Source organism: Symphodus melops, assembly GCF_947650265.1.
Source record: "Symphodus melops genome assembly, chromosome: 1".
NCBI lineage: Eukaryota > Metazoa > Chordata > Actinopteri > Labriformes > Labridae > Symphodus > Symphodus melops.
Genome location: NC_136691.1, coordinates 9241875 through 9255512, shown reverse-complemented (window position 1 = coordinate 9255512; position 13638 = coordinate 9241875). Strand labels below are relative to the sequence as shown.

The following is a 13638-nucleotide window of genomic DNA, read 5'->3' as shown; positions in this document are numbered from 1 at the left end:
TTAGTCTATATTAACGTTGATCAGGTGCAGGGTTAATTTTTTCATTTTCATGCACATATGGGCAAAATCCTGTAAAATTATAAATCTAAAACTGAACGAATGCATCCATAACCGGTCAAAATAATTTATCTAAAGTCCCCTTGTAGTGGGACATTGTGTTATTTTACAAAAATGTGTTACCTGCAGGCAACGGAAAGACTCGTTTCTTACAAAGCTTCCCTTATGATGGTGAAGGTCTTTGTTTTTTGTTTTTGGCAAATAGGAATTTATGTACTCTGATTGTCCATTTTTCTTCATTTTTGTGACTAGTTACTTTGTTGTGGGTATGCTCCCCCCATCATGGGAAACATAAAAAAAACAAATAAAAAATGGATCACAAAAAAAAAAAAAAAAGTGTTACCTGCTAATGTTTCACAGACGTTCATAGATGTTTCCTAGAATCAGGAAAGATATTTTAATTTTTTTTTGAAGCTTTGTGAGATGAATATGTGCTCAGCAATAATTTCATCATCAGGTGAGGACAGTAAATGGCATGATTTAGGCTGCTGACGTGTTTAGTCAGTTATCTCAGAATCAGGGCTACTTGTTATCCACTCGATCTGAAATGTTTAGGAAATTTGGGGCTGTTTGCTCAAGATGGATGTTGCACTCTGCAGAGAAAATGAGCCTCTGCAACAAACGTTCAGGTTTTTCTCAGTTGAGGTGTGCGCGCTTGTCAGCGATCAATATTTTTTTACAAATTTGACATCCCCCCCAAAATGATGTTTATTTTTATCATGGCCATCACAACCTCTAAAAATGACTTGTTCCCATATTGAAGTCTTGTCTTTACCTTTAATTTTACAACTGAAATGAATATTTTAAACTCACTACTACATTATACAGACTTCTTAAGAAGTGTTCTTTTTTTTACTTTGAAGCCTGGACTCAATTGTTAAGCTATGTTGTGAAAGAACCCCTGAGCACCACAAATGTCCATTGATTCTATTAAACCCTTGTTTGAATGAATAAGCTGCCCCATTGCGATGATGTGTAATACAGTGTTCTGTTATTTCTAAGTTGACCTGATACAAGTAATGATTAACTTGTCCATATTGTTGTCCGTCAGTGTTGGTTATTGTATTTCAATAAAATGTAACCTGTAAATTAAGATTAAGATTTTTTTTTTTTTACTGAAAATGTAATACATCTCTTTCAAATTCTTAGCAGGGGTTATAAAACTTTAAATTAAGGTCAGTGATGAGAAAAAAAGCAGCAATCCACTTGTTTGGGATTGTGTAATTATTGGCTATTGGAATGAGATTTGACCTGCTCTATTTGCTGTGTTATGGTGACCTGGCACTAAAACGCATTGTGGTTATCGATTTGGCTGCATCTTTAACTTGTTTATCCGGTTGTTTTTTTTTAACCTTTCCACTGTTCCAATTGTGCACATTGAGTCCAGCTAGATGTTAGAGAGAGAGAGAGAGAGAGAGAGAGAGAGAGAGAGAGAGAGAGACAGACACCCAAACAGCAGGGCAGAGACAAGAATGATCCATGTGTAGAAGGTGATAAGCTTATCCTGCTATATTTTGGTTTTCTCTTAGTCCCCCATTGCCCTTGAGTTTGTCATTTCCACACTGATTTGATTTCTCCTCGTGTCTCAGGTGTATTCAATGACTGGTTACAAATAGACTGTGTACGTCATGCTGTGTATCAGCTAAATGAAACAGCTCAGTGACAGTTTACAGTTGTTTTTGCTGGTTGCCAGCTGCAACCAGTGAAACCTTTTTAATATGATAAAAAGGTGAAGTGAGAGAAGAACATTTTATAATAGTGGGCTGGAAAATGATTTGGGAATAACAATTTTTATGTCCGTACACCTCTTTTGATGCCCCTAGCCTTCCTGTCCTCCTACACATTAGCAGAGTAAGAGAGGGAAAATGCTCTGCTGGAAAAACAAAACCTTTAAGCGGTTGGGAGGAGTCTGTTTGGATGCTGTTATTTTTTCAAGTTTGGTGGGTTGAAGCTCCAGGAATACAGGGCACAAGGACCGGGGAGTATTGGACCCTTCGAATTGCCTGACAGGCTTTATAGGAAGAGAGAGAGAGAGAGAGAGAGAGAGAGGGGTAGCAGCACTTGTCTCCACTCCCCCCTCCCAGCAAATGAGAGAGCAAGTCTAAATCATTATGTTGCATATCAGTGCTGTTGTGCTGTGATGTTGGTCAGGCAGAGCCCGGCGCAGAGCAGACAGCCGTGCGGACCAGCACTCAGACCCAGGACCACAGAGCTGGAGACCCTCTCCTCGCAACGTCCCTCGCCTCCACTGTGTGCCCCCCTAAGTGACATGTACCCTGAAGAGAGCCGAGGGTCTGGAGGAGTAGCCACTGTGGACTTCCTGGATGGAACCTACGACTATGCCACCCCCACCCCTGCCCCGACTCCTCTGTACAACCACTCCAGCCCTGGCTACTACTCTGCTTCTCTGGACGCTCACGGACAACCCTCAGATGGCAGCATTCAGTCCCTGGGCAGTGGGCCTGCTAGTCCTCTGGTGTTTGTGCCCTCAAGCCCCCGACTCAGCCCCTTTATGCACCCGCCCAGCAACCACTATCTGGAAACCACTTCAACACCCGTGTACAGGTGAGGGAGCACAGTTTGCCTACACCATCAGGTCACTCGAGTGTCCTGAAGTATCTGTAGTGTGCTTGAGTGGAAAAGTTATTTGTATTGACCTAAAGGTTATACACAACAGCTGAATGTGTTAGAAATGTACTTTAGAATTTACACTTTAAGAAGACAGAATAAAGTTAACTTAAAGATAAATAAATTGTGTTTTATCTCATCAGGGGGTAAGCCATTTGTGGGAGATGTCGTCTCTGATGTTTGAATCTGGTTGATCAGTTCTGTTTGTTCTCTAGTCATTATTTAACTGCTGAGCACAGTGCAATCAAACGATCAATACATTTTTGTCTTCAACGTGGTCCCTGAGCCGTTGGAATTACGACTTGATTACAAAGTTAGAGAGAACTAGTAGGAGATAATTACTTCTTAGTTTTTCTTCATCCATTGTTAATTTAACTTAATTGAAATCTTGACTTAGAATTGTATGGTTTTAATGAAGACATTGCCTCACGACTACCATGAGTTATATCAGTTATAAAGAAAACAATTATATAACTACAGTGCTTTTGTTTTATCTCTTACTTTATACAAAACATTGCCATTATCTGTATGAAAAGGATCCAGCTTTTCCCCTGGTTTCTAATTCCACAGATTAAGGACTTTGTCAAAGACCTTGAGAGAGGGACAATACGTAATAACAACACAAGTACATGTACAGATTGTTTACTGGCTCAGGTGGAAAAAAAAAGAGCTCTGCTATGGTCTCTGCGATTGTCACATTAAAGTTAAAGGAATTATTGCAGGAATTAGTCTTAAATTAAGAAGCTGTCTTCTCTACTTTTTACGATGAAAAGCCTTCATGAGCTTCAGTATGTCAAAAGGTCTGCATATATTTTATACCAGTAAAGCCAGTGAAACTCTGTATCCGTCTTTCAGTTCACGGTTCAACATGTTTAAGTTTCTGATCACTCTAATTATGAAAACTGAATCATAAAGGGAAATGTGCGAGGTTATTTTAACAGACTTGAAATCATGTGAAAGGTCCAGTGTGTTGTCCAGTCAGCAGGCGGTTTTAAGAGAGGACCAGTGTGGCACCAGTGACGATTCATACAGTGTGGGGGAGTCGGTGGCTGGAGCTGTAGCCGGGAGCTTCGAGATGGCAAAAGAGATGCGTTTCTGCGCAGTGTGCAGTGACTATGCCTCTGGGTACCACTACGGGGTGTGGTCCTGTGAGGGCTGCAAGGCCTTCTTCAAAAGGAGTATCCAGGGTAGGTAATCTTTCTGCTCCATCCATTGGTGACCAACGGATGAGGTGCTCCCACTGAATCCGTGTGTGAAGAAGCATACCATATATAGTCAAGGTAACAAGTTTAGATTTCTTGTAGGAATTATAAATATTCCTCTTAAACTTCAAACTCTGACTACACAAAGAAAAGAGGCCCGAGGAGGAAGTGCTCATACTGTATTTTTGTCTCTGTATCTGTTTTAGAAAATGCATCTGTCTTAAAAAAAACATTTACATCACAAATGTATGAATCTAAATCACCGATAAAATGAAGAAAATGAAACTGGATATTTAAGAATACATTTTTTTGTGTCAATGACAAAACCTACCTGTGACCCAAGCAAAAAAGGAGTCAATTTAAAGCTTTATTTAAATTGAATTTAAAGAGAGAGAGAGAGAGAGAGAGAGAGAGAGAGAGAGAGAGAGAGAGAGAGAGAGAGAGAGAGAGAGAGAGAGAGAGAGTCATTATTGTATCTGACTGTAAACAAATTAAGGCATTTCAAAAATGAAATTCTCTCTCTGTTTCCCAATTCATTTGCAAGTTGTAATCATGTTTCTACTTGCTGCCCTTTCTTTAACATTGTGAATATAAGAGCTTCCTCTTTCCACAGGTGAAAGCCTCATCTGGTGTAGCTAGCTTAGTCATGTTTTAGGTATGAAGATTGAGCATATTGATAAGTCTTACCAGGAAGGATAGTCTTTAAGAAACCAATAGTCTCCATGGCGATGACAAAACCAAGATGCTGCTTTTTAATTTTCTCCATCTCAAATCCATTTAAGATTTGGAATAGAGTGTTCCTGGCTACTAAATAACCTAGATCTGAAGTGAGCACTGCAGTATGGGGGGGCTTGAGGTACAGTAATAGATTTTTTTTCCTCTTTCAGGTCACAATGACTACATGTGCCCAGCAACCAATCAGTGCACCATTGACAGGAATCGGAGGAAGAGCTGCCAGGCTTGTCGCCTCAGGAAGTGCTACGAAGTGGGCATGATGAAGGGAGGTAGGCAGAAACAACAGCAAAAAACACATTTCTTATGATCTTCACTATCAATTACTTTTTTTCATTTTCAATTTTGTTTCATATACATTTACATCAAAACAACTGCATAATTTTGTTTATCTTTTCACATTTTTGCTGTTTTCTTTCTTGGTTGGACTTTTGTTTCTGGTGGTAATTTAAAAATGTTTAATTTTTTCAGTATTAAGCAGACAAGGCTAACTTCATTGCACTTACAAATTTACAGACTAACAACCATCTTACAGTCAGTTTTTTTCTTCAAGCATTATGAGAAAATGCCAGAATGCAGATAAACCTAAGAATAACTTTAACATGACCTTGGAGTGATTTCCTTTTTAAGGAGTACAGCTCCTTATTAAAACACACCCACATTTTTGTTTTCATACTTCTTGAGTCAGACAGGCACTTGTACAATCTGTTTTGGTATGAAGTTATCTGTGGGTGTGGAGAAAGCTTGACGAGTTTGTAGAAGTTTGTTTGTTCGCATTTGTGACACTTTTATTCTGTTTATCTGCATGATGTTCTGTATTAAATCTCTGCTGTGTGCTTGAGGTGTGCGTAAAGATCGGGGGCGGGTTTTGCGGCGGGACAAACGGCGGACAGGCACTACTGACAAGGAAAAAGGCCATAAGGGCCGGGAGCAGAAAACAGTCCCCCCTCAGGACAGGAGGAAACACAGCAGCAGTTATGGAGGAGGAAAATCCCCAGTGATAAGCATGCCTCCTGACCAGGTGCTCATTTATGTCGAGACTTTTAATTTTTAAACTGTGTGGTTTCATGCTGACTGTTGGGCAAGAGTAAATTTGAGGAAAAACATATCAATATCAAAAACATGAGGAATCATCCTCTGAGGTTCTAAAGTATTTATGCTACATACAAATACCAATGTGGCTTTCTATGTGTGGATTCTTTGTTATCCCACTCAAAGAGTTAAAACATTCTCAAAAACTGATGGTTGACCTGTGTATCTGTTGTTTCTTCAGGTGCTCCTCCTGCTCCAGGGTGCCGAACCCCCCATTCTGTGCTCCAGTAAAAAGCTGGGCAGACCTTACACAGAGGTCACCATGATGACTCTGCTCACCAGCATGGCCGATAAGGAGCTGGTCCACATGATCGCCTGGGCCAAGAAGCTGCCAGGTACTGCTCTGCGCATCAAAGAGGCCACACTCATAATACTTTCATTTTTGTTGAGACAACCATTTACTTTCAAATGAGAAATATCTAGGCCGAACTATGTGGTGACGGATGAGTCACATTCAGTCGTCCAGATGTTAAGATTTGGCTTCCGTTTTTAAATTCACTTTCTTTCTTGAACATTTTATTTGTAGTTTGTCAGAAGTGTGACGATGCTCGGGGTCTTTTACCATCAAACATATCCTGCTTGTAATGTAGTCTTTGGAGAATCATTATTGTAATTGTTGACCTTTTAGTTTTATCCAAAATGGACCAACTATCCGGCCAGCATCGTGTTTAAACTTCTTTATAAGAAAAATAAACTCTTAGAATAGATTGTTTGTGTAAATGTAAGTAACATGTAAGTAATTATAACACATGGTAAAATGTTTCTAAAGACAAAATAAAACCCCCAATAAAACAAATGTAAAAATGATGATTAAAGAAACACTGAAAAAGGCTGTGAAGTTGCTCCTAATTAAAAGATTTATCAAGTTTTACACCCAGAGAGCTTGTTGTTTCGATGTCCACTCTCAGTGAGTTCCACTGTTTAAAAGCATAAAAACAAAAAGCTTGAACCGCACAGTCCAAACTTTAAGCTCATAGCTTTAGCTCTTGATAGATATTCAGCGGTACCTGAGTGAGATCAGGTGCAGAACATGTGAGTCAGAGCTGCTGGAGCACCATGACATCTATTGCATCATAACTCCATATAAGGATTCCACTGACCCTGTTAGTGGAGAGAAGCAGAAACACTTCTCCATAAAAACTAAACCCTTCGTGTTCAACCCAAATATTTCTGAGGTTGCAGTTGTTTTAAATACAGTTACAGTGAGGAAGCAAAGGAGGACTTCTCTTCATTAAGTGGACATTTAGTTATTTTGAGGGAACAAACACCTGAAAACTCAGTAGATCACACCTGATATCATCCTGCAAGATCTCTGTTCTTGAGATTTTAAATTCTGACATAACTAGTTCTTGGAGAAAACACTTTCTTCACAGGATTAAAGGTCTTTAACTATGCTTTGTTGTGATAGAAAAATGTATATACACACACACACACACACACACACACACACACACACACACACACACACACACACACACACACACACACACACACACACACACACACACACATATATATATATATTCTTCTTCTTCTGTTCTTTAACATTCACACATTAGCCTTTTTTTGTTTTGATGTGACAGTTTGGCAAACAGCAAAGTGATGGGATACCCATATAGTAAAGACACACACACACACACACACACACACACACACACGCTCACCAACACAGCTGCAGAGCCATTACAGTGATTGTAATTACAGTCATCACCTTTGAGAGGATTGTTTGACCAATCTGCTAGCACACCCATCGAGTCTAACTGCAGGCCAGGACACATCACCCTTTTGCATGCACACACACACACACACACACACACACACACACACACACACACACACACACACACACACACACACACACACACACACACACACACACACACACACACACACACACACACACACACACACACACACACACACACACACACACACACACACACACACACACACACACACACACTGCAGGCTCTGAGTAAATCCTGGTTTTGAGGTATTACAACATTGTGCGTCACTAAAAGCCCAAAGGCACACAGTTTTAATTGCCTGAGGTCCCACACAGAGAGCAGAGGGGGACAATAGGAATGAATTGGCTGTAATTACATATGAAATGAGACAGCTGAGTGCCAGCGATAAGGCTTCTTATGAGGGCGCAGAGATTGCAGATGGTTTCTTTTAGGTAGTTAGTCCCTGCCTGAAAATAAGGGCACTCATATGTTTATTTCTCTCACAGGGATTAAAACCATATTTAGTCTATGAATTGAAGTTGCTCAGAAAGCACTTATCTCTACAAGTGTTAATATTCCTCACCACACCGCAGTTAACAGCCGACATCAACCAACACTTAACGCTCAGATTTTAAACCATGTTTGGATTTTGTAAATACTTGCTGTGATAAGAGAAAGACACCTAATGTTTATAAACAACGGTTATAAAATAAATAAATAACGTACAAATATTACTGAGTATAATGTTAGAACACATCTAAATAACTGTGAGAACTATAGAAATGTTCAATCTATGCTCTATTTGATACTGTTAGTCTTTTCAGGGAAGTGTTTTCTGTCCTTTTCTCAAATATCATGCAGAGAGACGTACAACATGTAGCAGATGCATTTACACCTGCACTTGTTGGTCTTTGTAAAACTTCATGCATACGTTATGGTTTACTTTCAATGACGGAGAAATAAATACATGTGGAAAACAAAAATAGTGAACTTAAGAAAAAGGAAAAAAGTCAAATGAACTCTTTTCTTTGGCTCTCCATTCATACTGAGGTGCGTTATCTCTAACCTGGATGCTGTTAGTTTTTCCTTTGCTACTAGGAGTAGCATTGTCTTTGGGTGCCAGTTTGGCCTAATGTTTAGAGTGTATGCTCCATGTGCAGAGACAACAGCCCTCGTGGCCACGCAGGGTTCTGAATAACATTACACGTGGCCCAAAAAATATCTTTCAATATAATGAGAAAACAATACAACTGTCTATGACAAAATGAGAGGGAGAACTCTTAGAAGTGACGGATCTAAAGTAAAGGTAATTCATCTCATTTTAATATTTCTCTCAAGGTTTTCTGCAGCTGACCCTCCATGATCAGGTGCAGCTGCTGGAGAGCTCCTGGCTGGAGGTGCTGATGATCGGCCTCATCTGGAGGTCCATCCACTGCCCCGGAAAACTCATCTTCGCCCAGGACCTGATACTGGACCAGTACGCAAGATTACTTCTAGCTTTTCTGAGACATCCATCTCATTTTTTTCCCCTCTCCTTCACTCTACGTTTCTCTCACTCTCACCCATATCTTAAGAGTGATACGTTAGCATGGTAGATTTTCTATTTCACACCTTGCCAGCCATTGGGCCGTCTTAAGATGCCAGTCAGAGTGAAAGACTAATTACCTGCTTCCCACTGAGAGGAGAGCATCCTCTCTCTAACCTGGAACACCCTCTTCATCATTACAGCGCCGAGCTAACAACCAGGACAGAGATTTAATCAGAGCCTCAATGCAAAGAATGATGGAAATGGAAGGAGGACAGAGGAGAGACGAGGGGGGAAAAGGAGTTAAATGATGAGCAGACGGAGAGAAATAGAGATGCAGGGAGACATGACTGTTTTCTGCTTTTGCAGGCACAGTGTGTTCCCTCCTCCTCCTCCTCCCGTGTTCCCAGTAAACAAGCTCGCCAAACAGCAGCATCTACATCAGACAGGAAAAGAGGGCGGCAGAGAGGGGCAGACAGACAGACAGACAGACAGACGGAGCTTTTTTCCTCTGATGTGTCTGATGGTGCCATTTGATTCAAAAGTGTATTATAGAGTATTATCTCTAAAGGCTGCTCCTCGAATGAGTGTCCTTCCCAATTGGACATGATGACTAAAATGCTGTGGGTCAGGGTTGACAAATTCCCTCAGCTCTGTGCTGTCCAAGTTTATCTTGCACTCCAACCACCGATATTATCCATCTTTCCATCACTTTCCAACTGTGCCCACAAATGGAGCGCTGCAGTCATTCGGTCCATTAGGTGTTTATCTGGCCACTCTTTGGATGGTTTCATGGTCTCAGATAAAGTCAGGTTAACTTCATCTCAAAACTTTCGCTCTTTGTTTTCTTAACTCACACAATGAGCTACAACAGACTTTAATATCGTGCTAGAGTTCAACTGTAAGAGAATTACAAATGTTTCATAAGCACAGGCTGTTGACCACAGTTCTATTTACAGATGACAAATTTTCTCTTTTTCAAGTCACATAACTGCAGCCCGGAAAGCCCCGCCCAAGGCCAGTGAGAAACAGATTTTTAACCAGAAAGGTTTTAACACCAGTTCTTATCACCATATCTCATTATGCTGCTGCCCTCTGCATTTCTTATCGAAAAAACAAATGATGTGCCCAGGGTCATCATCGTTTAACTTTCAGGAAGTAGCCGTAACGTTCATTCATGAGTTCAAATTGAAGAGAAAATTAAGCATACAAAAAAAAAATCTCTTTCATTTTGTTATAGGAGTGAAGGCAACTGTGTCGAGGGCATGGCAGAAATCTTCGACATGCTGCTGGCCACTGCTTCTCGCTTCCGCATGCTCAAACTCAAACCTGAGGAGTTTGTCTGCCTCAAAGCGATCATCCTGCTCAACTCTGGTGAGGAGACACGTGTTCAAGTTTTCTCTGCTTCTTGTGAATCTTTTTCTGCCAAATCTATATCACATGGATTTGTTGAAGTGTTCCGTTTGGAAGAGTAAACATTGAACAGTTTTAAACTCCAACCATACAGGTGTAGCTCTCAGTGATACTGAGGTTCATTAGCTGAACAGCGTGTTCTTCAAAAGCCTGCCAATATGCCCAATAAATGTTCCCATGACAACAGCAGCCAGCACAGAGGGCTGTGTTTGTCCCGGGGAGGTTTTCTATATGTGAACCTGAAATACCACTGAGAGCAGGGTGAACTTTGCTGTGTGGGCTCCTGCAATAATATTCTGTTATGAGTCAGATGTTTTAGCAAATTTTAAGCTGTTTGCAAACTGAATGCGTTCATCATGTTAGGAAAATAAGCTACAGGGTGTAATAGCTGTTATCCTTCAGGTGCCTTCTCCTTCTGCACCGGCACAATGGAGCCGCTACATGACAGCGCGGCCGTGCAGAATATGCTCGACATCATCACGGACGCTCTCATACATCACATCAGCCAATCAGGCTGCTTGGCTCACCAGCAGTCAAGGCGACAAGCCCAGCTGCTCCTGCTGCTCTCCCACATCAGACACATGAGGTGAAATGAATTTACTAAAGGTCGCTTTTGTTTTTAGCACGTTAAAGGCCCTTACATATCGACGTGTTCTGCTGCAGTGATCCTCAGTGAATCTCTGAGATCGTTAGGCTAAAAAAAGGATGAACACTTTCAGTTTGGGGTCTTTTTAGGAACATCATTGATTTCTCTATTTGTTCGCTTGTAAAGAAGACCTAAATGCATCACGCTGGTTAGATTATATTGGTTTTTGTGTGGTCGAGAATGTCTGAATGAAACCGTATTTATAAAGTTTTAATTATGGTTTCCATTGAAGTTGGAACAAATAATCAGAGATACAGACGAGGTGGAGGTCATACATAATTAAGAGACAACTAGAAGTATGACAGGGAGATAAGAAATTACAGAACAACACCTTCATTATTTCAGAGTGCTTATCAAGATAATTCTCCAGAGAGAGAGAGTGCTGGATAAAAAAATAAATAGTAAATCAGAGAGAATAAAAGTGTGACTAATTAAAACAGGATTATTATCAGAATAAAAGCTGCTGCTCTATGAGTGGAACAAAAGCTTAGAGCAGTGTGTATTATTAAATTAATATTTACATTTTAATAGAGTCCTCACTTGTTAACATTATTACTCATAAACTGCCTCTTAATTCTCCTCTCACTTGTATACACTCACTGCAGCAACAAAGGCATGGAGCATCTCTACAGCATGAAATGCAAAAACAAAGTTCCTCTGTACGACCTGCTGCTCGAGATGCTTGACGCTCACCGCCTCCACCGCCCGGACAGACCTGCAGAGTCCTGGTCCCAGCCTGATGGAGAGCTTCTTTTCACCTCCAACAGTAACAACAACAACAGCAGCAGCAGCAGGTGCTCCTCAGCTGGTTCCCGAGTCAGCCATGAGAGCCCCAACAAAGCTCCCACAGGTCCGGGGGTCCTGCAGTATGGAGGGTCCCGCTCTGACTGCACCCACATCCTATGAGATGGAGCTCATTGAGCTGCATGCAAAAGTCCAAAGTCATTTTTATGGTTTATGAGGGTCGTACAGAATGAATCGGGTTTGAGAAAGAATTAATTAATTTCATAAGCTAATTTATGAGTTAATGTTCTTTTCTTTTTTTTTTTTTTCTAATTTGCTATTAAAGGGAGATACTTTTCTTTTACACTACTCAACTTCATGAGAATTTGAGCTGCAGTGCAGTTAATCTTCTCGCTGTTTTTAGCAGCTTTAAGGTAAAGGTAAATATTACTTCCTGGTGTTCCGTAATATGGTGGCACTCGAGCAGCTAATTTATCATTTTATTTGCCTCGACCAAAGTGCACTTCTTTTTGGGTTTAAGGGGCTATAGGGCATTTACTTTCAAATTACACGCTAAATATGATGAAACTAGTTTAAACATGTAATTTATTTTGTATTTAGTTTCCAACTTTCACCAGGTCCTGTGACTTACACGTTCACACACTTTTGAGCTTTTGTAAAAAGAACAAGTGATGAAGTTATGAGATGAGCAGTGGCTGAAGAGATGTCTCTTTTATTTGACCACGTAAAATTTATATGGTCAAATTTCACAGATGTCATGATGAAGGAAGCCATGTTTATTGTGCAGTAACGCCACTCTGAAGCTCTTCTGGTTATAGAAGGTCGTGTTGGAGATTTAAGCGTACTTGTAAAGTTATCGTTTATTGTGCGTGTTTGCATGTGTCTGAATGAGCCATGTGCTGTGAGGGGCCTGAGCTCGTTTCAACATTTCAACCCTATCGAAAACACAACTGGTCTCATTTCATCCACTTATTACGGCCAAAATGTGCCTGGATTTACACACCTTCAAAAATTTCACTATCATGATGTATGTGATTGTTGTTATTTCAGATTCATTCAACCAAATCAGATCCATTTGAGAGATGTATACTAGAAACTGCAAAGTGTTAATGTTGCTATAACATGTAAGGAAATAGCCACCTTTGGGTGACATGCCAGTGTTCTGAGCACTCTCTCATCTTTTTAAGCGATGCTTCGACACTTCAGTGTCTCACTTTGCAAGACTGCATCAAATGTAATATCTGCAAAAAATATGCTTTGTGCATTTCTGAACACAGTCACAGCTGAGGCACTGCAGTAGGGCTCATTTGTTTTGAGATATTTGAGCTGTTTCAAGTCCAAGGTTTGTTCTTTATTAAATCAATGCCAATTAACAACGATGTGAAAAAAAAAAGCGAATTTTCTGCAATTTCCTTTTCAAATTGATTTATCCAAACTCAAGACAGGTTGGTTAATTACTGCAATTTTCACTTTGTTTCATGTTGTTGTGTCAATTAACTGGCCGCTGTTCTGAGTGTTCTCAAGACACTGGTTATAAATTTTGAATCAGAAAAGGTTGAGGGTTGCTTGATGTGCAGAGAACACAGATTTCTGTTGCGCTTGACTGAGAAGTTATACAAAGCAATGCAGTTACAGTGTAGTCTTAAGTAGTCGTACCTTTTCTCTGTCCCCTGCAGACGTGTGTGTAAAGCCTCCATACAGGGTCGTAAAAACTGGATTTGGCATCTTCAAATTTTCTGTGTAATCCCAGTCAGAGCTGACCAGACTGCCATTTGTTTACTGTGCCTGAAAATAAAAGCATTAATTGAGAAAATATTGCTCAACATGTTTTTTTCCCCACTTGTGTAAAGCAAAGAATAACACACAAGTAAA

The 13638-nt window shown here is 40.4% G+C and overlaps 2 protein-coding genes across 3 annotated transcripts in view; one reads left to right on the top strand and one right to left on the bottom strand.

The window, feature by feature from the left end:
• The window catches only part of syne1a (spectrin repeat containing, nuclear envelope 1a), a 286238-nt gene that overhangs the window by 145939 nt on the left and 126661 nt on the right, over positions 1–13638 (bottom strand). The gene's annotated exons all lie outside the window — the stretch shown is intronic.
• On the top strand, positions 2004–13579 carry esr1 (estrogen receptor 1). 2 transcript variants are annotated; one of them, XM_079344172.1, is made up of 9 exons: positions 2004–2622; positions 3664–3872; positions 4775–4891; positions 5462–5640; positions 5893–6046; positions 8777–8915; positions 10204–10337; positions 10779–10962; positions 11628–13579. In XM_079344172.1, exons 1-9 carry the CDS (start codon positions 2198–2200, stop codon positions 11926–11928), a joined length of 1842 nt encoding a protein of 613 aa, XP_079200298.1. In that variant the 5' UTR covers positions 2004–2197; the 3' UTR covers positions 11929–13579. The 2 variants fall into 2 exon arrangements, with proteins under 2 accessions (XP_079200298.1, XP_079200297.1); XM_079344171.1 differs by having other exon boundaries at positions 3646–3872.